This window comes from Glycine soja, chromosome 20, assembly GCF_004193775.1.
Source record: "Glycine soja cultivar W05 chromosome 20, ASM419377v2, whole genome shotgun sequence".
Taxonomy (NCBI): domain Eukaryota; kingdom Viridiplantae; phylum Streptophyta; class Magnoliopsida; order Fabales; family Fabaceae; genus Glycine; species Glycine soja.
This window is the reverse complement of record NC_041021.1, coordinates 45,792,422-45,818,048: the sequence shown is the minus strand read 5'-3', so window position 1 is coordinate 45,818,048 and position 25,627 is coordinate 45,792,422. Positions and strand designations below refer to the sequence as shown.

The following is a 25,627-nucleotide window of genomic DNA, read 5'->3' as shown; positions in this document are numbered from 1 at the left end:
TGTTATGAGTAAATTTTTTAAAAATTGTAAGTAAATCAAATAAAAAAAATCTCCAAAGTAAAAATGTTATGGAGTAAAATTAATTCAATCGATTTATTATTCCTTTTCAACCGTAAAACCGACGTCGTTCACATAAAAAATTATCCTTTTCGAAACTCTCCTTGAATTTCTCTCTTTCCCCTCTTCCAAGTGACCGTTCTCCAAATTTTCCACTCTCCTTCCTCCACCGTCCTCCGCCGGAGAGATCAATGCCAAGCCGCTAAACCCCCAAACCCACCGCCACCGCCACCGCCACCGCCACCACCTCCGCCGCCGCCATGCGAGTCTCATCTCCCGCCACGGCGGCTCCGTCGCTGCACGCCGATGAGCACCGCATCTTCACCCTCGGCAGCCGCGACGCCGAGTCCCTCTTCCGCTCGAAGCCCATCGCCGAGATCCGGAAGACGGAGGCGGCGACGCGGAAGCAGATCGAGGACAAGAAGGAGGAACTCCGGCAACTCGTCGGCAACCGGTACCGTGACCTGATCGACTCCGCCGACTCCATCGTCCTCATGAAGGTCTCCTGCAACGGCATCTCCAGCAACATCGCCGCCGTGCACGGCCGCATCCGCTCCCTCTCCCAATCCCAATCCCAGTCCCAAACCAAGCTCCATTCCCAGTCCCGAGCCTGGACCTACGGCGCCGCCTGCCGCGTCAAGTACCTCGTCGACACGCCCGAGAACATTTGGGGCTGCCTCGACGAAGGGATGTTTCTCGAGGCCGCCTCGCGCTACGTGCGTGCCAAGAACGTGCACCACCACTTGTTCGTCGATTCCGATGACCAGAAGAAGAAGTTCCTTTCCAATTTTGCAATGCTCCAGCACCAGTGGCAGATCGTCGAGAGCTTCAGGGCGCAGATCTCCCAGCGCAGCCGCGACCGGTTGCTCGAGCGCGGCCTCGCCATTTCCGCTTACTCGGATGCGCTCGCTGCCGTTGCCGTCATCGACGAGCTCGAGCCTAAGCAGGTATTTGGTTTATTCATTGTGAATTTGAGTTGGTGCGCATGTAATAAATGCTTTCAGTTTGTGGATTTATGCCTAGATTTATGTGTATGAAGTGTGGAGTGATTAGTTGATGAAGAACAGATTGGTGTGGAGTTGCCTATGGTTTGTAGATTTGATTGATTTGAAATGCGGTTAGTTGCTGGATTTGTTATTTGGTGGGTTTAAACTGATTTGTTGATGGAAATCAGGTGTTGAGCTTGTTTCTTGAATCGAGGAAGTCATGGATATCGCAGATTTTGGGGAATGCTGGTCCTGGTGATGCTTCCTCCTTGGTGGTTTCGATCTTGTGTGATGTGTTGGGTATAATTCAGGTTACCGTGGGGCAGGTGGGTGAGTTGTTTTTGCAGGTGTTGAATGATATGCCCCTTTTTTACAAGGTCATTCTGGGATCTCCTCCGGCATCACAGCTGTTTGGTGGGATTCCCAATCCTGATGAGGAGGTTAGGCTTTGGAAGTCGTTCAGAGATAAACTGGAATCAATCATGGTGATGCTTGATAAGCGTTACATTGCTGATACTTGTTTTGCATGGTTGAGGGGGTGTGTAAGCAAGATAAGTGGAAGAAATTTGATTGATGTCGTCGGTAGTGGCCAGGATCTGGCTTGTGCTGAGAAATCAATAAGGGAGACAATGGAAAGCAAACAAGTTCTGCAGGAGAGTCTGGAATGGCTCAAGAGTGTTTTTGGCTCGGAGATAGAGTTGCCATGGAGTAGGATTCGGGAACTTGTTTTGGAAGATGATTCAGATCTTTGGGATGAGATATTTGAGGATGCTTTTGTTGGCAGGATGAAAGCAATCATTGACTTGAGATTTAGGGAGCTAACAGGTGCTGTTGATGTGCTGAACTCAATTTCTGCTATAGATGACTTTTGTACCAAGCTGGAAGATGTTCAGGGGTATTTGAACAGACCTTCTACGGCTGGTGGTGTTTGGTTTCTAGAATCAAATGCCAGAAAAACTGGAGTTGCTTCTGGGTTTAAAGTCCAGCCTGAAGAGAGCGAATTTCAGTATTGTCTTAATGCCTATTTTGGTCCTGAAGTAAGTCGAATCAGGGATGCAGTTGATGTTTCTTTTCAGAGCATCCTTGAGGATCTTTTAAGTTTCTTAGAATCTCCAAAGGCTTCCCGAAGATTGAAGGATCTGGCACCTTATCTGCAAAGTAAATGTTATGAATGTGTGTCTTCTATATTAATGACACTGAAGAAAGAGCTTGATAGTTTATATGCCCCAACAGAAAATGGCAAGGTGCCAACAGCTGTTACTGTTGAAAAATCTCTTTTCATTGGACGTTTATTGTTTGCATTCCAAAATCATTCTAAACATATACCCTTGATACTTGGTTCTCCCAGATTTTGGGCTAATGGGAATGCATCTGCAGTTGGGAAATTACCAACACTGGTGAAACAATCTCGATTTGGGTCTGATTCTGCTATTTGTGATAGTCCAGGAAGACAAACAAGCCTTGGCTCTAAAAGACAAAATTCATCTGCCGTATCTGCTTTGCTTGGCGTGAGAGAAGGTGCAAGCCATGAGTTGGAAGAACTGAATAAGACCATTGGGGATCTTTGCATTAGAGCTTACAACTTGTGGATATTATGGATCTCAGATGAACTTTCTGCCATTGTCTCTCAGGATCTTAAACAAGATGATGCTTTATCTTTGAGCACACCTTGGAGGGTAAGTGTTATTCACCTCCCCCTCAATTTGTTTTCTTTGTTTTTCCATGGCATGTGATGGCTTAAACTTGTTTTTTCTTAAGACTATACATATTAATCTTCCACTTGTGAGCCTTTATCGTTTTATGAACCTTTAAGTCTTACTATAATACTTGTGTGTTCCTTTTAAAGATCTCTGTTAACAAAACGTTTGCTAGGTTTGAAGAAATGGAGAAGGAAAGCATGAGAATGAGGATAAGAAATTCTTTACGTATATAGAGTAAAATAAAAACAGAAAATACTGGAAGTCAATAAAGTTAAGCTCCTCATCCTATTTGTATCAGTAGAAGGGAAAACCACTTAGCAGACAGACATTGGGTCAAAACTTGTCCTTGATTCCTACTTGAACATTTATAGCACAGCATACCATGTGATTATAGTCTGACATGATAAATTGTCTACCAAAACAGGCATGTGAGCAACTATAGGAAACCTGGTTAAATTTGAAAACTTTAAAAAGAATCCAAAATTTTCATTAACATATCAAGAAGATAGTGATTTATCTCTTCAGATTTATTTTATTTTAGCAGTCAGTATTTAATTTACTGTAGTCTAGTTGAGATTCGGAGAACTAAACGAATTGAAAATTTGTTAAAGAAGTGCTTGTTCACTTCTTCACTATGATCTTTTACTTTGCAACTAATATATTAATGAATCTTGTGGGTATTAATCTTCAATCTTCAACTGTTGGTCATATGTCAAATGAAAACTTGTGGCCTTTAAATATAGAACCAGCTTAACTTCTGTTTTCCTTTTTGAAAGGATAGTAGATGCCATCAACCTGAAGCATTGTCTTTGTTTGATATTGTTTTTAACCTGTTATTTCTTTGGTGGGACCTTGTATTGGTGATTTGCTGACCAAGTTATAGCCTTTAATGTTGAAGGTTGTTAATTTTTTGCTTGTCTGAACAGGGCTGGGAGGATATCATTGTCAAGCAAGATCAGTCCGATGAGAACCAATCAGATATGAAAATATCTCTTCCATCTATGCCTTCTCTGTATATCATCTCATTTCTATTTAGAGCTTGTGAAGAAGTTCATAGAGTTGGAGGTCATGTACTTGACAAGAAGATTTTGCATAAACTTGCATCAAGGCTACTGGAAAAGGTAGGTTTTCCTGTGGATGTGTTAGCCTGCTTGATTTTCATGTCTACTAACATGACTCTGTCTCTCTTTAATTTATTTTCTGTCTTTCCTTTTGGTTATCTATAGAAAATGAGGTTTCATTGAAAATAAAAGAGTAAATCAGTAATATAAAAACATAAGACACAAAACAATGATAAGTGATCTGAAAATGTGGCAAGACTTCCTAATCTCTCTGCAATATTTGGATCCCATGTTAAGAATAAACAGAAGTTTAAATGATTCATAGTGTCAAGTATGCTGTTTTCTATGTCAGCTCACTTAAAACTTTAGGTAGTGTAGTCTTTGTTAAATTCATGTCAGAGTAGTTGGTATTCTTGAATTCATGCTGAATTAATTCATCATAAAAATTTATTGTTACACTTGAGTTGTGCTCTTGCCACTAGGATCTCAGAGTAACAGAGATAATCATCCTATCTCCAAACCCACCCCCTGTAGAAAGTAATTGAAATCAAGTTATTAAGACCCTGAATGGATTATTGGTTAGTCGCCAAAGGAGAATTGAAAAAATAGAAAGATTCTGTTTCAATGAGGTCCTTTAAACACCATTTGATATGCTAAATCCTTTTGATTTCATCATTTATCTTTGCATTCTGGTGCCTATGAGTATAGTTGAACCGGTGTGTTTTGGTACTCAAATGGGATATGAAAGTTCCTGAAATCTCCAAGGCCAAAAATTTCTTCGTATACTTTGAATTAAATGAGAGTGAATCAGTGAATCCAAGCATGGGTGTGAAAGTAACCTCACTTTTTTCTTATTAGCATAATTTTGACGGCTAGCATCATATGCTTTTACAAGGGAGCTATGGATAATTAAACAATAGTGTGGCCTTTGCAATGCTTGGGTTCTTATTCTTGATGTAAACCAAATGCTGTGGAAAACTTTTCTACAAGAAAAACATTGAAAAATATAAATGTATCATTAAATTATTGTTTTCTTCTGCAGTATGTGGCCTAAAAGTAAAACAAAGTTTTGCTTATAGATATATGTTGGGAATGCAATTGCATCGTATGGAATTTTGGTGTTGAGTTTCAAGGCCTTGGATGTGGTTCTCCCAAGGTTTTTATCAATATATCATTAAATTACTAGTTTCTATCTTTTTGTTATTTATTTATTTCCTTTAACTTTTTTTTGGAATTAATTAAAAACTTGGTGACAGTTAAAGTACAAAAAAAAAATACTTGCATATCTCTTAGTCAAACAACAATAAAAACTGGCTCATAATAGCACTCCACCCCTTTCTATGTATATTGAAGAAAATTGCCTAAGAAAGCCAACTGTTGAAACTGATGAGGTAAGGCAGCAGCTTATCCCTTAAAAATTGTTAGGTTAAATCCCAGTGCAAATGAAACACACTGCGTTGCAGTTTTTATTTTACAATGAATACAAGTACAAGAAAATATTGCTATGACCAAAGTGTCATTTGGACACCCAGCCTGTTCATCCTGATTTGTTTAATGTTTTGATGCAATTTTTTAAGCAATGGCTTATCAATTTATCATGTATTATTGTTTCAAATGACTGTGTTGCTATGTTCTTTCCTGCATGTACATCTACAATAACTATTTTATTATACAGGTTACTGGAATCTTTGAGGACTTTCTTTCCACTGCAGAGAGTGGTGTTCATCAAGTGTCAGAAAAAGGAGTCTTGCAGGTTTTGTTAAATTTCAAATTTGCTACTGATGTTCTCTCTGGTGGTGATTCAAACATGGTTGGGGAATTATCTAGTAACCCAAAAGCAAAGCTACCTGGCAGAAGGAAGCAGGATCAAAGTTTGACAACCTCAGCCATTAGAGAACGTTCAAATCAATTGTTAAATCGTCTTTCTCAGAAACTGGATCCCATAGACTGGCTTACGTAAGTCTCATTCTTCCGATCAAGTTGTTCCTTTGTTTTAGTATGTGGTAGGAACACAAGATGTGCAATCCATCAACAGTTGGCTTATGTAATGATTAAAAATTAAAGGAAATAACCAAATTAGTTTAATTTAGAAGAAAATAAGAAAAGGAAAAAAACTCTCCAAAACACAAAAATTTCCAAAGATTGAGTGAAATAGATTACTTATAGAAATGACATCTCAAGGCTGTGCATGTGCACTGATCATGAATTTCAAAGATGCCATAATTCATTTCAAGCAACGACCATCCCATATTGCATGCTCAAGCAGGAGCAGATCTACATAACATACTTAGGCCCCAGAATTTTTGCAATGGTGGATTTTGCTGCAAAATTCATGGTTAGAGAGAATTTGTAGCATGCATCACTTGCAAAGGGTTAAATTGGCAGTGTGTAATGATTTTGTACTTCTAGTAATTTCTGCACTGTCATCTCTGATCTTCTTTCTTTATGTTAAAGGTATGAGCCATATCTCTGGGAGAATGAGAGACAGTCTTACCTACGACATGCTGTTCTCTTTGGTTTCTTTGTACAACTCAACCGTATGTACACAGATACTGTTCAGAAACTGCCTACTAATTCAGAATCTAATATTCTGAGGTGTTCTACAGTTCCCCGGTTTAAATACCTCCCCATCAGGTTAGTCACATCTTGTATTTTATTTGTTTTGTCTGTCATTTCATATTCATAATGCATGGTTCTGTGTTTTTTTCTTTTACCATTATTCTATGTATTTAATTTAAATTAGCTTAAATACAATGGTTTATTCAATGACTACTTTTATGAGCAATTTTGCTAGGAAACCTACTAATGTACATTCTGAAGCTAGTGATTGATACTCTAAATGTCATGTCTTATTTACAAACTTACCTCTTGGTGAATCCAGTGCTCCAGCATTGTCCTCTAGAGGGACAAAGAAGGCCTTTACTCCATCATCAAGTGAAATCTCTTCAAGAAGTTCGTGGAATTCAATTACAAATGGAGAACTTTCTCAAAAGATAAATTTGGATGACAGTTCAAGTCTGGGGGTGGCGGCACCATTACTGAAGTCTTTTATGCAGGTATCATCAAATTTTGGTACTATTTCTTGTCTTATTGCAATTTAAATTTGGACATTGTCATATTCTGTAACTAAGAAATTATGATAATTTGATACCCCACTCCCCAAAACGTCATGCTTTTGCATATCACACATGTATGGCACAACACTGCAGTGAACTCTCAAGTCTTATCCATTTTTGCAACACTGTGGACAACTGTTTAATGTAACTACAGTCCATAAGCCAAATGATTATTGGGGGTACTATATTGACCAAAATCTAAATAATACCTTAGTTTTTATATTTGGACTGCTCTCCTGCAGTATTTGACGGAATTAATACTGAGTCTTACAAATTCTTAGACCACATAAAACTTTTATCTCCTTCTCCTAGTACTTATATCATGTGTTGCTCTAGCCAGGAAAAGGTTATCCATTCAATTATAATTGGTTCCTTGATATGTTGAGCAAATTCCTTACAATTGTAGCAGAATATTGGTAATGATTTCTTCTCATGCTGTGTTTGAGCATATATCATCGTAATGCTTGACCAAGTAGATTTCCATGTACGTTATTTACAATATTAGCTGCATATATGTTAATATTGGGAGTAATGTCACATGTGATGACTGAATTATATGACACCTTTTCCTTACATGCATTTGTATACTGATACATCTCCATTCTTATATCTAAAATCTGATTTAGAATACGTGGTTTGATTGCATAGTTTTGTGGGTACTTGATACTATTTTTATTCTTTTTCTAGGTTGGAAGCAGGTTCGGGGAGAGTACTTTTAAACTGGGATCCATACTAACTGATGGTCAAGTTGGCATTTTTAAGGATAGATCTGCTGCTGCCATGTCCTCATTTGGAGATATTCTACCTGCTCATGCAGCTGGTCTTCTTTCATCTTTTACAGCTCCCAGATCAGATTCATAATGGCCCAATGATCGAAAGGCATCCCGGTTGCTCTTTTCAAAGTCTTGTTACCATAAAGTGTAATATCTCATGAAACCTTCTCAGCCCCCCACACCTTTTATTCATGGCACCACTCACATAGAGCAACATTAGAATCATATTTGGCAGCTTCAACTCCAAAGATGCTAAACATCTGGAGCAAATGGTTCAATAAAGTATGAGATGAGGATTCTAAATGTCGACTGCCGTGATTAACTTCATTTTATCATATTTGGCTTGGAAACGATTGTGAATATATATATGCCCACAGTGTAAGTATGAGTAAACTTGACAACAGATTGATGAGCAAAAGTAGTGTTGATGACAGATTCCAGTTCGCGTGTCATTTGGGTCAAGGAAATGGGATCTTGCTAATGCCAGAAGTAGAGAGCTGCTATAATTCGTGGCTACTGTATTGCGTGGTTCTAAATTTTTGGTATATGTCTATAGTTGCATAAATTCAATCAAATTATCTTGTTAGATTTTTTTTAATGTTCTGATTACAATGTAACGCTGTATTTTAAGATACATAGTCAATGAATTGAATTCACATAAATAAGCAGTTGTTTATTTATTTATTTATTTTGTATTATTCATTTTGGTAAATGTACTAACGTCAAATACAGGTTAGCATCAACCAATAAAGCGGTTAAATTTAAGTTGAACTTCTAGAGGCAAAAATACCTTCTTGATACTGGCGCTGTTAGATGTAGTGATTCTCCGCGCCTTCACTGGTTTTTATTGTGTAAAACTTGTAAAGAACTAAATAAAATAGCAACTTTATCGCCACATCACATAAGAACGTGGGCAAAGAAATATATATCCCTCTCTTTCTTTTTCTATTTTCTCAGAATCTATTACTTGCTTTCTCTATTTGGTTGTTTCTTTCCCAATTTTAAATTTTGGCAGATTCTATTTGCCCTCTTTTTTTCTCTTTATACCCGTTCCTTCTTTATTTATTTATTTATTTTGGGGGGGGGGGGTGGTTAATATCTTTGTCCATATTTTAAAAAAAAATGTTTACTTTTTAAAAAATTTCAATAGGCTTGTGTATGTTTTCCATTATTTCTAAAATGGTACGGTAACGATAATAGTAGTAGATAATTTAATTCTAATAGCTTTTCTTAGAACTTGTTCTATTTTATATTATATTCTTGATGGAATTCTGTCTCTATTTTCTTAACATTTAATAATATTTTTTGTGTTGTTTTTATTCGGAGATTGTTATTAGTATGGTGGATGAATTGCCTATTGAAGAGAATTTTCCGGTGAATGGTTGCCAAGGAACAGTTGAGGTGCTGAAAATCTAGAGGAAACAAATGTTATACCTTTTGACGAGAATCTGAAGTGTATGATTTTTTTAGATGAAGTTTACAAGTTATAAATTCTAAGAAGAGCACCAATACTGTACGAGTATACGTTTTGTTGGTCAAATTTTTTTTCTCAAGTGAGGAAGTGGCACATTTCTTTTATAAGAGATATACACTTTATTAGAGATAAAATTAGTTAGTTAGTTATTAATTTAATCAGTTATAATTTAGTTTAGTTAGTTTCAATTTAGTTAAAAGTTTAATTATATAAGATTTAATGTACTCATATAAAAATTGATTTACTCATTTTAAGCATTATCCAGTAATATTAAGATTCTCTTCTCTCTTCCTTCTATCTCTTTTCCATGAATTTTAATACACTTCAACTTGGATTCTCAATTTGAAAAAGGTATATTTATTAAGCAAAATGAAATTTTAATTATATTAGATTTTTTTTCTATCCTGGTGGTAGAGTCCGTTGAAAGTTACAGAACTTTCAAAAGAACAGAGGAAAAGGGCATCTTCAAAATGTGAATGTAAAGCAGATTTTCAAATTGTATTGCAGAAATCTCATGACATAGATCCGTGCCCTTGTGATTTCTAACAAAAATTAATTATTATTTTTATGAAATAATTTCATATCAATATCAGAAAAAAAAAATCTCATGACATGTTTTCAAATGAGTGGTGGGTAACCACATGTTACTAGCCCAATCAGAAATGCACTCAAATTTTCAATATTAATAAAACTATATCTTAGGAGTATCATGAACACTTTCTTATTAAAGGGCGGGCTTTCATTCAGTTAGACAAGAATGCTATTTTTTGGAATGAAGGGGCTTACGCCCCAAACAAAACAACTAAAACAGCGTTTGATAAAATAAAAGAATGTTATTGAGCATTTAACTCTTATATTTGATATATACTATGCTACCTGCGAATTTTATAATCTCGTCGTTTTCTCCTTTTAAGTTATTGTTTTCTTTAGAAGTTTAGTTTATATTTAATTTACTTATGTTTAGTTTATTGTTTTAATTTTCAGAAAATAAAATTAGCTACAGAAGCACAACACATTGGTGGGCATTTTTATCATTTAGGTAGATTTCAAAGCAGGTTTATTCGAGAATCAGGACGACTGCATTCAATTTGAGGAAGAAATCATCATGGCCTCATCTAATTCTAAATTTTACATTTAAACTAAATAAAGCAGTTCATAAGAGAAATCAGTTTGTTCTTTATTTAACGAAAACTGGTGGAGCATACTTCAGAAAATCTAACACAAACGCATAACGTGGGGGAAATATTTTTTAAGGTGATTAAAATTATTTTATAAGAGAATCAAAGCATAATAGGTGTTTTTATTATTTATTTTTCAAAAAATCACAGGAGTTTATCTCCAACTTAATTGAATTCTCAACTAATATACACCTATTAGTTCTCCTTTGGTTCATAAACACACTCAAACTGAAATGAATTAATAATTATATCAAAAATTGAAGAGGTGTAATTTTTTTAAAAAACTATTTTCCCGCAGTCTCTTTTTTCCACCCTTTGTTTTCATATTCGCTCGTTGGCTTTTGAGGTTTATCTCCATCTCCTAAGTACATATTGTTCCAATTTAGCTGACAATTCTATTGGATTTTCACTACGTCGTTGTCTTTCACTTTTCTTCCAACATCAAAATTGGTTGGTATTGTCCAAATTGTAGCTGTTATTTTATAAGTTTGTAATTGTAAGTGACTGTGCTATGCCATTACATTTGCTTTTGACATATATGTTACTTGTTCCATTAGGGCATGAAGTAACTAGTCCTAGAGTCGTGCAAACAACATTAATTAATTGCAGTTTGTCTGCTAAATTTTTTTATAATTACACTTTTCAATACTGTATTAGTCATATATATCCATTAACAAAAGGAGCCAAATCCGAAAAAGAGAACTTCATTAGCGAACAAATCCACTTAAATTGTTCCTCATGCAGCTATTTAATAGATCTAACAAGCAAAAAAATTCAAGAAAATATTGAGGACAAAGAAAACAATATATATATATATATATATATATATATATATATATATATAAAGTCGAGTTTTCGTGTTCTTGTCGTGCTTATGATGGCTCCAATACGGCAAGTAGTCTTGTTTACCCAAAACAAGTTGCTAGTTGTAACGATTAAGAATTAGAGAGGATAGATATAAATGGACTCACAAGGTAAAGAATTCTTATATAATTATTTTGTCACAAATAATTATTCATAATAAATTATTGATTTTTATAAAATTATCTTTAAAATCACATATAATATAATTTCCAATTAGTTGAAACTTTTGATAGTATTCAAAATTTTACAGTAAAAATGAAAATCAAACTCTACAAATAAAGTTAAATTAAAATTCAGTTGGAAGAATTTTGCCATTTTTAATAGTTTTATCTATTTTCGAACCTTAATAAAGGTAGATTAGACAAAAATGATGATTACTTGTAAAGGTACTGTGTCCAAACTCCAAGAATGGCCTAAAATCTGATAGTCCCATTTTGGTTTGTTCTTTTTTTCTCTTCAAAACGCTACAAAAAGTAGTTGTTCAAAATCTTCCACGTAGGTGTTTCGTCGACCAAATGTGGAAGATCTCAAGTTCTTATTAGGCATGGCAAATAAATAAAATAGTCAAATGAACTAGTAAAAAAATAATTTCCAAAAATATTATTCCTAAACATCTTAAATATATGTATAAAAAGGATAATAAAACATGGATTTGATTGGTATGTATTAAGAGTATAAAAAAATCTACACCATCAATCAATTACAAAATGTCACTTTTATTTGTTAAAAACGAGTGAATCTGATCCTAAGTGTTTTTTCTTAAAAATAAATTATTCGGCATTGCAAATGAGTATCTCAATCAGTTATCAAGATTTTTTAAACACCTTCGGAGAATTTACTTGCACTCATAAGTGGATTGTTTCCACTCAACAATGATTTTAAAATAATTGACAACATAGATTTTTTTTTATATATTTACACTGTAAAACATTAAACTTATAAAATGTAATGCATAAAACATACTCCCTCTAATATTTTCATAAGACCCAAATTAGAAGTTAAGTTAGGTTTAATCCTTTTTTTACGCAATGTTCAATCAGAAACAATCTAAAATACCTCTTACATTAATTATTTTCTTTAAAAAAAATTAATTTTGAATCATGTTTTTTAATGTCTTATGTATATTGATAGCCTAACTTATAGTGTACAACCAGTATTTTGGAAAGTTACTTTAACTATTTACATCTACATGCATAGCCAATAAAAATTAAATATAAATATAAATATAAATCATGAAACAGATTAAAATAAATAAAAGTTAACAAAAATATTTTATAAAAAAATGTCACATTAATGTTAAGAGTAACTTAAAAAAATGCTATTACAAATTAATATTAAATATATTAACTGAATTAATTAATTATCTTATAAAAAAAATATTAAAAGAATACTTTATCTCTATTTTTTTACTACAAAGAGTACTTTTTCTTATTAATTAAAAATGTAAAATTATAGTAAATGATATTTGAATTCAACCTACAACATTTCATGATGTCAAACTGCAAATAACCGCGGAGAAAAACAACAGCCGTAAAATTGGAAGCATTGATGATTGAACAACCTTTAACCCCAGCCACTAAGGAATATTCTTATTGAGAAAGAGGATAAAAAGTTTATAACAAATAAAAAAATTGCAGATCCGTGGAATTTATTCCAAGAAGAGTGTGTCCCACGCGTATGGGCGATGATTTGTATTTGATTTTGATGATTCCAATAATAATATTCATCTTTCTCTCTACTCTCTAGTGCTGGGACTTGTCTCACACATGGAAACTACTACGTGCGTAGGATAACAACCAACAAACCTAGCGCACGATAGCCCTCCATCACCCATGCTTGGAGTACTCTGCGCCACTCGCTCCAAACCTTGGCTCTTCTCCCTCGTCCACGCCTCCCTTCCTCGCCTATCCCATGCCCCTCTCTCACCTTCCGCCTCGCCGCCGCCCCGTCGCCGCCATTCCACCGCCTGCAAACTCTTTCTCTCCGCTGGCGGCGCCGCCTCCATATGGCACGCCATCATGCCCCGAGTGAATGACGACGACGGATTCCGACGCGGCGTTGTTGCGTTTCATGACATGAAGGGAGAGGGATCGTGGAATGTCGCTTGGGACGCGCGACCGGCACGGTGGCTCCACCGTCCCGACTCCGCGTGGCTCCTCTTTGGCGTCTGTGCTTGTCTCGCGCCGCCGTCGAGTTGCGTGGACGCTGACACCAATACCGATGCAATCGCTGTAGACGAAAGTTGCCGCCTTCTCGATAAGGAACGGGAGGAGTATGAGGTTTCTGCTGATTACAGAGTCACTGGTTTGTTGTCGTCTCTTTATTTTATTTTAAATATTTACATAGGTTGTTTAATCGGATGAAATGAAATGTTTTTCTTTTTTTTTTTTTTATGGACAAAAGCTTAGTTGTTAGATTATTAGTTTTGTTAGCGGCGGTAATCCTTTCTCTCTTTCCTTCTTTTTTAACCATCCAACTTACAATCCTCTTTGGACAGGGGATGAAATGAAATGCAAATTTATATTTTTTTATGTTTATAGAAAATTTTCGATTGGATTTGTGATTTATGTAAAAGTGAACCATGCTTTTGCTTTTGCATTGGGTAGAAAAATTACTTTTAATCATATATATATAAGAAATACTTTTTATCTACTTTATGAGAAAATGAAATTGATTACACTTTAAAGAATAGGAATTCGTTGATGTTGCTTGTTTTGAAGTTTGATGATATTTGTGCTAATTTTGTTTCTGTAGCATTAGCCTTTTTTACTTTTTTGATTAAACATTGCTGTTACTATTGATTGTCTGTTGGTAGCCGATTAAGCAGGATGAAGGGTGTTCTGTTTGTGGGGAGTTTTTATGGAAGCTGAATACTGAAAGGTTTTTGAATTGGTACTGTTGAGTTTTTTATGAGAATTTGTAGTGTTTTTGTGATATTCAGTTTAGTTTGGAGATAAAAAGATTGAGTTAGAAATTGTGTGAGTTAATATGTGGATTCATTTGTGAATCTCACTGAATGGTGCAGGGGTACCTGCGGATGGTCGGTGTTTGTTTAGAGCAATAGCTCATGGAGCTTGCTTGAGAAATGGGGAAAAAGCACCTGACGAGAATCGTCAGAGGGAATTGGCTGATGAACTAAGAGCTAAAGTATGATCATTGTGTTCCAGAGCTTAGAAGATAAAAGAAAACAAGCATTTTTGTTCTTTTCCATTTTTCTAACAATCTTTGTATTCCAATTTAGGTCGTAGATGAGCTGATGAAAAGGCGCGAGGAAACAGAGTGGTAAGCTTTGTAATTTGAAGATATATAATTATTTTGGGTTGTGATTTTCTTGACTTGGTTATTCTGTTATGTTTGACGTATCTGTAGGTTTATCGAAGGGGATTTCGATACATATGTGCAGAGAATTCAACAGCCATATGTATGGGGCGGAGAACCAGAGCTATTGATGGCTTCTCATGTTTTGAAGTGAGTTGTAGAATTGAATTTATGTGTTGCTTATGGTTATTTTATAGTTGTCACTTTCATTTAACGAGAGGCATAAAATGTTTGCCATAACATCTACTAAGTGTGTGTGTTTGGGGGTGCAGTTACAAGCTGTGGATCAGTGTTGTCTACGTTACTCCAATTACCATTCACAATTTAAAAGTTTGTTACAATGATGATTAAAATATGATGGATAGTGTTGTAGCATAAGTAAACCAAAACAAATATAAGTAGATTTTAGAGCTATGTCCTGCAACAAAAGTTGATTAATCTTTCAAGAATATTAACGGAGCTTTAAGAAATGGAGAATTAATGGATATATAAATCCGTGAATCTTAGACTGAAAACACCGATAGCAATATAAAGCCTAGATTGCTTCGGAGAAACAATTCTAGTTTATGTCTTCTATGGTGCTTATTATTTTCTTTTCAATTTTCCCATTGCTCTGTATCTAACACAGCTTCATGACTTGTCTTGTCAGGACACCAATTTCTGTTTTCATGAGAGACACAGGCTCGGTTGATTTGGTAAACATAGCAAAATATGGTGAAGAATACAGGAACGATAAGGAGATTTCCATCAATGTGCTATTTCATGGGTATGGTCACTACGACATACTAGAGACCTTATGATATGACCATAATTACACCTGAAAATTGAAAATAAACACTTAGTACAGCACAAAACTTACTTGCCTTGATGGTGCAGTTTAAGACTTCTCAAGTAAAGAGCTTTTTTGAGGGGTCATTTTAGGAGTGTTTCAGTGAATTTAGTAACTTTTTGCAACTGTAGTTCAGCTGCAGGGAACTTCCATTCGATTCAACATGCTGCTGGTGGAATTTTTGTAGTTTGTTTGTTGTCATCTGATGTTAAGAAGTCAATATACCACAATTATCATAGGAAGAAAATGATGATAATTTGCTACAATAGTAATTTGGGATTTGTGATTGGCATTAGCAAGTGAAACGTGGATTTTACAGGGCATTGATTTTACTTGACTATATATTTTGATGAAAGATGAAAAGAGAAGGAAAGGTTCTGTAATCATTTTAATATTTGTATAGTTTCTTAACATTAGGAATTATCATGTGATCGTACAAAATCTTTAATTTTTCATTCTTGATGAACATTTTAAAATTCTCCAAATTTGGAGGATTTTTATATAGTTGTTACTTGCAATTACTCTCACGTTCAAGTGAGGAGGTACTCAATAAGAGTGTGAAAAGAAGATAGCATACCTAATAAGGAGAAAGGTTATGGTATTGTATATTGGCTTAGGAGCACAGCAAGTGAGGTTAGGTGAGTTGGTCAAAGAAGTATAGATGTGATCGAGATTTTCGGGAGTGTCAATTTAGGGATGCAAATTTGGAGTACCAAATACCAATGTCTGGATATGGAATGCCAATATCAAGATACTACTTATGGGGTGGACTGAATTATTTGTTTTTATACTGGGCCTAATATTGGTCCAGAACATCAAGCATCTCTTCCCTATAACTTGCAACAGCAAAAAGAGATACATTATTGTAGCAGAAATTTTTACATACCTAATAATTAGGTTTGAAAGGTTCGGACTTCGGATAACTAAGCACATGACTTAGATTTATAAATAAGAACCTAGGAACATCTTTAACCATGTTACTCACCAAGTTGCTTAAAGCTCACACAAATAGTAAAAATAGAATGATTTAGTGAGCTACTCATTGACAACCCAAAATCCTGTCATTTGGTCTTCGTGATCATAACCTTTTATAAAAATTTATTAAATAAATTCTTTAAATTTTATACATATATTATTATAATATAAAAATTACTAACTCTACACTTTATTGTTTAAAATATATGTTTGATTTTGAGCGAAATCCTAAAATGAAGTCTTTGAAAGTAAGTCTAAATAATATAGCACGACTTAAAAAGAAAAAAAGTAGTGGCCAAAATTATTTTAACACGAGTTACAACAAATGTTCAACGATGTTCTTTTTGAATAATTATAAATTCTTCTAGTAACTCCTATACTTCCTTTATATTATAAATGTTGAATGCATTTTATATTTTCAAGAATTAGTAAAAAAATTACTTTTTATTTATATTATATGGTAGTATAAATGAAATATTATATTTCTTTTAATTTATATTATATGGTAGTATAAGAATTTGTAAGAAAATTAGTAAAAAATACATATATATATAATATTGTTCTTTCTAATTATCTTGTTTATTCTACTCTTGCCCTATGACTGGTAAGAAAAAAATTATAAAAGAGAAAGTTTTAAATTTATTTTTAGAAGTTGTATATTTTTTATAATAAACCTTTTTTTCTTCCTATTTAATCTTGAGGCGGAATAATCAAATTAGTCATTAAATGTTAATAAACAAAAGAAGTTTTTAAAAATAACTTTTTTTTTCTTTAACGTTTGTCTAACGTTTCAAACAGGTCTTTACATGTTATCATTAGAATTTTAATTTAATCCTTTATGTTATTATTGAAATGCAATTTAGTACATATATGCATGATTAAATTGCATTTGAATGATGACATACATGAACTTATCTTAAATGAACGACAAACGTGAAAGAAATAAACTATTTTTAGATATATTTTTTTAATGTATTAGTATTTAAGGACCAAATTTACTATTTTAACTAATTTAGATTGTCTGTATTTTCTTTGTACTCTCCGGGAATATACAATGGCAGACTAACAACATAGTTCTCAGAATGTCACTTCACTGCAAGCTTCAGCCATAAGTGTCAAAAGCCCAAAAGCATCTTCCAGTTGTGGAGAAAGCCCAAAAGCATTGACACAAAAAGGACACGGAAGGAATAAAGACCCCCCCAAAAAAAAGGTTTCAACCCCTACGGTTGCTTCTTTCTTTTGCCCCCTCGTTAGCTGTTAAATAATTCCATGTCATATAAACTCCCTTTTTTAATTTTAAGGTACATATAAGAGCATCTCTAATAATGCATTGATGCACTTATTAACCATTCATTGGATAGCATAAAAAATGAATGGTTCAGATTTAATAATATAACAAATCAAATGATAAAACTCACATGTTGTGTTGTAAACGAGTCAAACTCTTGAGGTTTAAGTTTGACTTGTGAAAAGAATTAATTGCTCAAATTTAGTTTATTTATTGAATCGAGCCTAATTGAAAATTGAGCTTGACATGTTAAAGTTTTCTCTCTTGAAAGTTACCTCATGAAGCCCATACAAAAGGAAAAAAAAAAGTTGGGCCTACCATTGAAGAGTTTTTGAGTCATTCAACATTAATGGACGAAGACAAAAAAATAACATTTTTGGCTCAAAGAAATCCTGATCCCAAAAAATAAAGGGGCTAAAAGAGATGGCTACAGTACATAATTCTTAGAATATTGTTTTTTTTTTCCTAGTCCCTAAAGTAATAATATTTGGAGACTACTTAAGATAATTTCTAATACTTTGAAAATCACTTGCATATTTTTTTACATTAAAAAATATTTAGAGAGAGAGAGTAATATTTTAAGAATGTTCTTACTTTAGTACGATCGTTATATTCATACACTAAAAAAATATATATTTCATAGATGAAATTGATGATATATTCTTTATTTCACAGTATGTCATTTTATATCATTACACGTAGATCATTTTAATTATTAGTAGTACCTCTTTACTGTCATTGTTATCACTAAAGTTATACATAATATTTGTGATCTGTAAGAATCTAGCTTTAAATGTGTTTTAAAGCTATGTGTTCGGAATAATATATATGCAGATTTTCTTCAACATATGTTCCAGAATTTAATGGTGTGACATGTTCGAGAGCTTGAATCCGGTGTCTATGTTCTGATTACCTGTTTATTTATCAGAGTTCCCTACAGTTAAAAAAAAAAAGGTGCAACATACAGTTATAATCCTATATATATATATATATATATATATATATATATATATATAAAGTTGGAACGTTTGTTTAAGCTGTAGCCTTTAGGAACCATTAATTTTATTTTATTTTTTTTGTTGAGAGAATTAACATATTGTAGGAAACATTAAATTAAAACTATTGGAAGTGCAATTACTTTTCCAACGCCAGCAGATTTAGATTCGTTCATCAATAGAAGCATTATGTCAGCTTGCTTTGAATTTTGAGTAATAATTTCAAATTGAAAAGAAACTCTTATTCTCTCTACTGCAACGGGCTAACAATTAATACCGTCAACAATTCAATGAATATGTTTTAGAGTCATCTCAATATTAAAGAATTCTAATATTGAGAATTTCTTAATTAATATTTTAGTCCGGTTCATTAATTTTAAATAATGTCATTACAATCTTCATCTCCGTATGTTTGTCCAAATGTAGGCTTTAGTTGAGTAACGCATTCATTCCCCCAAATGCGTAGAATTTCGAAGGTATCAATGAAGGGGTTTACCAAATATGTTAAGGCAGACATAACAAATTAAGTAGCCAAAAAAAAAAAAGGGTACCGAGTCATAAAAATTAAGAAAAACTAAAGGTCAACTATTGGAAATAGTTTTTTTCTTTCAAATTAAATTTGTTTGTTACTAAACGATTATACCATGTGAGTTTTGTGAATAGAGAAAAACATAAGCGTGAGAATAGACCTTATTAAAAATAATCAACAAGTTCTTAAACAAAATATTTATTAATAAAATTGATAAATCCTTCATATTTATAATATATTAATAAAAAAGCAATTATAAAACTCATTGCATATATATCAAGTCACTAAATAAGTACTCTTAAAAAAAGTCACTAAATAAGTAGTTTATTAGAATGATTATTTACTATATTTTGTAAAATAAAAATAATTATTTACTGACCCCATTGTTTTTTAGTATCAAAACAACATTTATTTAAGCATTTTTCTATAAGGAGTATTTTTATTATTATATCATATATTTATTACATATCAAACGTGTAGATGAACTCTTAATTTATTATATTTTTGTATATTGTTTTATTTAATATTTTCTTATTTTTAATATTATTTTATTTAATATATTTTCTACAAATGAAACACTAACAAAATGAAATTGTGATTATATGTATGACTTTAAAGTCGAACTATAATTAAGAAAAAAATCCTTAACAATAGAAAAAAATATAAAAATATATAAAAATATATAAAAATATTAAATAAAATAATATATAAAAATATTAATTTAAATAAGATTATTTACGACTTTATATATTATAAAATAATTTATGACTCTCGTGAGATATCCTATTATTTATCCTTTTCTGAATATTTATTTAAAATTTACTCATTTGATAATTTAGAAAAAAAAATTACCCATAAAGGTTGCTCCGCAGGATAGAGATGCCCAATTTCTTTTCCCAAAGCACCCGGCATGACTATAGAAAGTTCAGTGGTTATCTATGCCTTTGGAGCTATGTTGCAATTAATTCCTTATGGGAATGCACGTTATTGCCTAGTGTAAATAACTAATTGGTTGAAAGAAAATGTAAGACTTAACTAATATTACAATATTAGTTTGTCACTAGAAAAATGTGCTGATTATTCGACAACAATAAAATCAAAAAAGAAGAAAAAATTGCTAACCATTGAGTTTTACTTCAAAAAGTCCATACCATTTCAAACTTTTTTCACTGAATTTAGCTGCTATTTGTTGGCCAAGTAAAGTCTATTTAAAATGATCAAGGTAGGAGGAGCTAACTTCTACCAATTATGTATTGGTACATGTTAAAATTACAGAGCCTCGGGCTAAGAAAAAGTTGAGTTTATTTTTTAATAGCTTGTGCATGTTTTTCTTGTTTGATACTTTGATATCATGCTTTTCACATTAGGGATACTTGTCCAGAAAATATGCCTGATTTATGCAACAGTTACACAAGTAAAGCAATTTGAATACAAGAGAATGTATGGTAATTATTTTGGTTTTCATTAGTATATTCCTTTAGAAACGGTTTTATTCGAAACATAGACAAAATGAAAACATATATATATCAATGATGTTTGCCATATCATGAAAGGACTATTTTTTTTCTATTAGATCTAATTCTAATTTGTTTATTTTTTAAGAAAAAAATAGGAAAAATGTTAATTAATGTCAATGATTAGGACACTAAAACTATTTTGTGATTAGAAAATGGATTAAATTTATTATTATTATTATTATTTATCCAGTGGATAACTCAGTTAACAACACACACTGAATTTGTAGGAAGGACTTGATCTCTAGAGGATACATCCTTTGAGAGGAGCAAACCAAAATTACCTAAGCTTATGAATGGCCCTAATAACAATGGTTAAAAAAAATGTTTTGTTTTTTTTTAAAAAAACAAGTATAAAGTTATAAAGATAAATAAACATTTTAACTAAACACTTATTTATATTTATTTATATGGGTGTAAATGGGTATGTATTAACTAGTAATTTGCATTAAAAATTTGAAGCAATAATCTTGTGGTCATATTAGAGATCTCACATTAACTAGTGATATGACTTAATTAAAGTACATAAGTGGAGACAACCTTCACCTTACAAATTGGTTTTGTAGGGTTGAATTAAGCACAAATTCAAATTGTAAAATAGTATTAGAGCATACTCTAGATCTATTAATGAATCACATATCATATTATTCACACACTAAGCTCATAAGTGTGAGGCATGTATTGAGAAAAATTCAAGTCTCACATCAACTAAAGATAGTGTCGCTAGAGAATATATAAGTAAAGAACAATCATCACCTTATGGGTTAACTTTTAGATTTGAGTTAGGCCTAAACTCATATTCTAAGAGGTTCAAAATAATTTTAATTGACTTAATCCTAATTGTCAAATATTTAATGTGGAATTTAGATATTAATGGTCTCAAATACCCATAAAAAGGCTCTATAATCCAAAGGTTAAAATCCAAGTTAGGTTAAATAGTGAATTCGACCAAGCCTCACGTTAAGGCATTGAAAAAGCAAATAAAACTTGATCCGAACTAATACCCGATTCGAACTAATATTATATATATTCACCAATTTTGGGAGAAACTTTTCATTCAATCTTTAAAAACCTAACTCATTTCCTAGACGGTGATAGTTATCGTCTTAGATCTCATTGTCATTGCACTCTCAATCGGTCATTGTCAAAAGATAACCTTTATCAAGTTTCCTTTCATGCCTAAGATATTTCTCAATATCTTTCCTTCTCATTTTCATGTTGTATTTGTTCGATCTAACATCCCTCATTTCTTGTGCATTATTTGAAATCACTTCTTCGAGGGATAGTATTTGCATGTCTTATTGGTACTGCAATAATTGTTATTCTTATAATGATATTTGAATTTTACGAGTCAAGTCTCAAGTTAAGGCATTGAAGAATTGGTACTAATATTTGTATACATTCAAGAAATTTGGGAGAAAATCTTTATTCATTCTTCAAACCCTAATTCATCTACAATTAGAACTTTTTATTGCCTTGATGCTTAGCCATGCAACTAGACACAATGATAGCTATCATTCTTAGATTTCACTATCATCATACTCATACTCTGAGTCGATCAATGTCAACTAATCATCTTTGTTAACTTTCCTTTCATACCTCAGGTATTTGTCAATATATTCTTTTCTTATTTTCATGCTTTATTTATTTGATTTAACATCCATTTTTCCTCTACATTACCTAACATGTCTACTTAAAGTGGTAGCCATTGCATTTTTTTACAATTTAATTAATTAATATAGTTTTAAATTGTTAAATGTTAATTTCCCCTAATTACAATATGAACATATCATTAATCAATCATTAAATTAAACAGTAAAAATATGCAAAAATTGAGAATTGGACCAAAATTGGGAATTTTATAAAATATGAAAACTAAGATCTAAAAAAATAAGATGACCAAAATTGTGAATTAGGAATTAAAGGATTGCAATTTATCCTAAAGAACATTGAACTTTCAAGTTAAACTCTTATTGTTACTAATCCATAAGATTGTCGCGGTGGTATATGGTCTCATGTTTGGTTTCTTCCTTGTTCTATTTATGAGTCAAATTTGGTAATATTGATAAATGTTTTGTATTTTAAGTTACAGAACATATTACTTTAAACACTTCTAGAAACATATTTTCGAAAGTGTTAAATCTATACTTCTGGAAACTTAGTTTCTAAAAATACAAATATTGTTTAAATAAACAATGAGAGTACATTAACCAATCTTCATGCTCCATGGTGTGTTTATTCCCCTTGTCACTACCCCCTCTAAACCCATTTGTTCACACATCAAGCTGCCACAGGCGTTGAAGACCCATGGACCACCCACATGCTTTCCATGGACATAACTTTAAAAGCCTCTAACCAATTTAGGGGAAAATAGAGTGATGTTGTCATACTTTGTTAAAGGAAACGATTTTCAACCATTTTTGCTGAAACAATTTGTCATTATGCTTTGCAAGAGAAAGCAACTTCCAACCAAGGCATCGTTTCATCTCTTCATCTTCTTATCATCCCTCAAGCATTTTTTTTTTCTAGAAACTTATTTCCAATTATTCAAAGTGTGTTATGAAATATAAAAGGATTGTGTTTCAAATTATTTTTTGTGCAATTCCAAATAGTTTTTTAATTTAATTTTTGGAATGACAAAATCAGGTATGCATAAAGGACATTATTGGAATATAAAAAGTTCCAAAAAATGGTGTGAAGAAACAAATGGTGCAAATAAAATCACTATTGATTTAGACATATTTTTTCCCTAAACCATTTGGGCTTTAACCAATTAGGTCCTTACTTTCTTATGATTATGTCATATTCCTTCAACCAAAAATGTAGATACAAATCTCTTCACTTTTTCCTTCCTTTATCTTTATAATATACTTTTTTTCTTAGTAAGGAGATGTCTTTTGAGAAAAATAGAAAAACTATTTTCACTATAGGAAATTATAAAATTATTGGGCCTAATTGTTATCATCCCATCTTCAAAACTCAATAGGAGACTATTGGAGTATTCATGTTTAATTTCATCTAGCAAGTCATTATTGATTTTTCGGGATTGTTGATGAGAATTAGGTACTTCTTACTGTCATTCTTGAGTGTAAAAAACTTTCCTTTATCACCCAATTTCAACCCATAGTTCTTTGCAATGTATTGTAAAAAGTTATTACTAAAATTATTCCTAGGTTATTCAAGAATATTATTCCTTTTATCATTGGTCCTACTCAAAGTAGCTTTGCTGACGGGAATCACACTATTGAAAATATGTGAATTAAACCAACTCTTTGACAATAAAGGGTACATGATTCTTAAGCTCGACTTCGTTGAGACTTATGACCGTATAAAATGAGACTTCGTTGAGAAAACTTTGATCCTCGTCAATATTTCTTAACGAATGATCTCTCTTATATCCAAATATTTTTCTAATACTAATATGTCCAAAAATTGGAATGGTTGGAATACATCTTCCTTTACCCTTACCAAAGGATTACACCATGGTGATCTAGGTCTTTGTATTTTTCATCATGCGCCTAGAGAGATTAACTCATCTTATCTAGGTCTCCTAATTTTGGCAAAGGGAATGAAGTTTCTATATCCTATCTATTTTTTGCGGATGGTATCATCCTGGTAGTCGAGGCAACTCATAATCAGGTGGTTGAGATCCATAGAGTTGTTGATTTGTTCTATGATTCCAATGACAAATGACATTCAAATTACATAGACTCCATGCTTCACCATCGAAATTCTTTTAATAACTATGTTTTTTTTATAAAGTTCACAATAAGTTATCAAGCTAGAAATCTAAAACACTATCTCTAGCGGGTATAATCACTTTCACCCAATCCACTCTATCTTTACCCATTTATGTCCTGCAAACTACTTGTTTGTGAGTCTCTTTGTTTGTAAAGAGTTTGAGAAAATTTGTCGAGATTTCATATGGGGAAGTATTGTTAATAATTGTTGTTGCCACCTTATTTCTTAAGAGAAACATCCCCATCCCTAAGAAGTATGGGGGTCTTGGGTTTCATAATTTTTGTAACCTTAACCTGTGCTACATTATGAAGTTAGGTCGACATTTGGGAGTTAACCTTGATAAGCTTTGAATCCGTATTCTGAGAACTAAGTACTCTTGTGAGAATTTAACCATCCCAGATGTAAAGCATGTGGATAAGAGTTCGCACCTTTAAAGAATTATTATTTGAACTTGGCACCATGTACACCATCGTGTTCGTTGATCTATTAAAAATGGTAATCAAATATGACTTTTTATAGATTCTTATATCCTTAGTCTTGATAGTCTTTACAATTTGTTTCCCCACTTTATTCCTCCCTAGGAGAGAAACCTTCCAGATTATGCCTATGCATGAAATTTGGGTTGGCGTTGGGATGCAATCCATTCTCTTTTTCCTCCTCAGAAAATTCCTTATACTATTCCTTTCATAGAATGTCTAAAAGACTGGTCTATATAGGATCGACAGTAGCTTCAAAGATGGATTTGGAAATGTCCTCAAATGTGTTTTGGAACCAACATTGAAAGCTTTCATTCTAGCAGTGATCTTCTCTAACAAAGTTGCTTATGTTTTCCTGTTGAGTTCGATAACCTCTTATATTGCTCTTGCTTTTCCCTTTAAGTTGGCCTAATAATGGTAAGAACCTCAAAGAGTAGAACTTAGCTTGGAAACTTACTTGTGGTTGTCTTCTCACTAATGGCAATGCATCATAAGATGTATACTTTTGATGTGTGCCCTCGCTGTCAACCTAAAACCATTATGCATGCAATTAGGGAGTGTGAAGAAGTTCATAAATTTTGGTCCATGCTTATTAATCTTAACTACCTGAGCAATTTTTTTAGTCTCGACTTACATGCTTGGCTAACTCATAACATCATCTCTTCTTCTAATAGTTGTTATCCCTGAAGATGGGCAAGGTAGTGTCTAGGTATTTAGAGGTGCAAGACCAATTTTTTAAAGAAATTTAAAACA

At 32.8% G+C, this 25,627-nt stretch overlaps 2 protein-coding genes across 2 annotated transcripts; both read left to right on the top strand.

Moving 5' to 3' along the window:
- The first annotated feature begins 126 nt into the window (after positions 1–126).
- Positions 127–8,383, top strand: LOC114402514 (conserved oligomeric Golgi complex subunit 1-like). Its single transcript, XM_028365118.1, has 7 exons — positions 127–1,004; positions 1,232–2,719; positions 3,670–3,864; positions 5,480–5,760; positions 6,259–6,438; positions 6,686–6,860; positions 7,608–8,383. The coding sequence occupies exons 1-7, from the start codon at positions 318–320 to the stop codon at positions 7,779–7,781; spliced, it is 3,180 nt and encodes a 1,059-aa protein (XP_028220919.1). The 5' UTR covers positions 127–317; the 3' UTR covers positions 7,782–8,383.
- A 4,493-nt stretch (positions 8,384–12,876) lies between these two features.
- LOC114403682 (OTU domain-containing protein At3g57810-like) lies at positions 12,877–15,811 on the top strand. The gene is made up of 5 exons (XM_028366785.1): positions 12,877–13,513; positions 14,235–14,356; positions 14,451–14,491; positions 14,579–14,677; positions 15,177–15,811. Exons 1-5 carry the CDS (start codon positions 13,042–13,044, stop codon positions 15,325–15,327), a joined length of 885 nt encoding a protein of 294 aa, XP_028222586.1. The 5' UTR covers positions 12,877–13,041; the 3' UTR covers positions 15,328–15,811.
- Positions 15,812–25,627: the final 9,816 nt, after the last annotated feature.

Coding starts and splice junctions, on each gene's coding strand:
- LOC114403682 (XM_028366785.1), top strand. CDS start 13,042: ATGCTTGGAGTACTCTGCGCCACTCGCTCCAAACCTTGGCTCTTCTCC. Junction 13,514..14,234: donor TGCTGATTACAGAGTCACTG/GTTTGTTGTCGT, acceptor TGAATGGTGCAG/GGGTACCTGCGGATGGTCGG. Junction 14,492..14,578: donor AGGCGCGAGGAAACAGAGTG/GTAAGCTTTGTA, acceptor ACGTATCTGTAG/GTTTATCGAAGGGGATTTCG.
- LOC114402514 (XM_028365118.1), top strand. CDS start 318: ATGCGAGTCTCATCTCCCGCCACGGCGGCTCCGTCGCTGCACGCCGAT. Junction 1,005..1,231: donor ACGAGCTCGAGCCTAAGCAG/GTATTTGGTTTA, acceptor GATGGAAATCAG/GTGTTGAGCTTGTTTCTTGA. Junction 3,865..5,479: donor CATCAAGGCTACTGGAAAAG/GTAGGTTTTCCT, acceptor TTTATTATACAG/GTTACTGGAATCTTTGAGGA.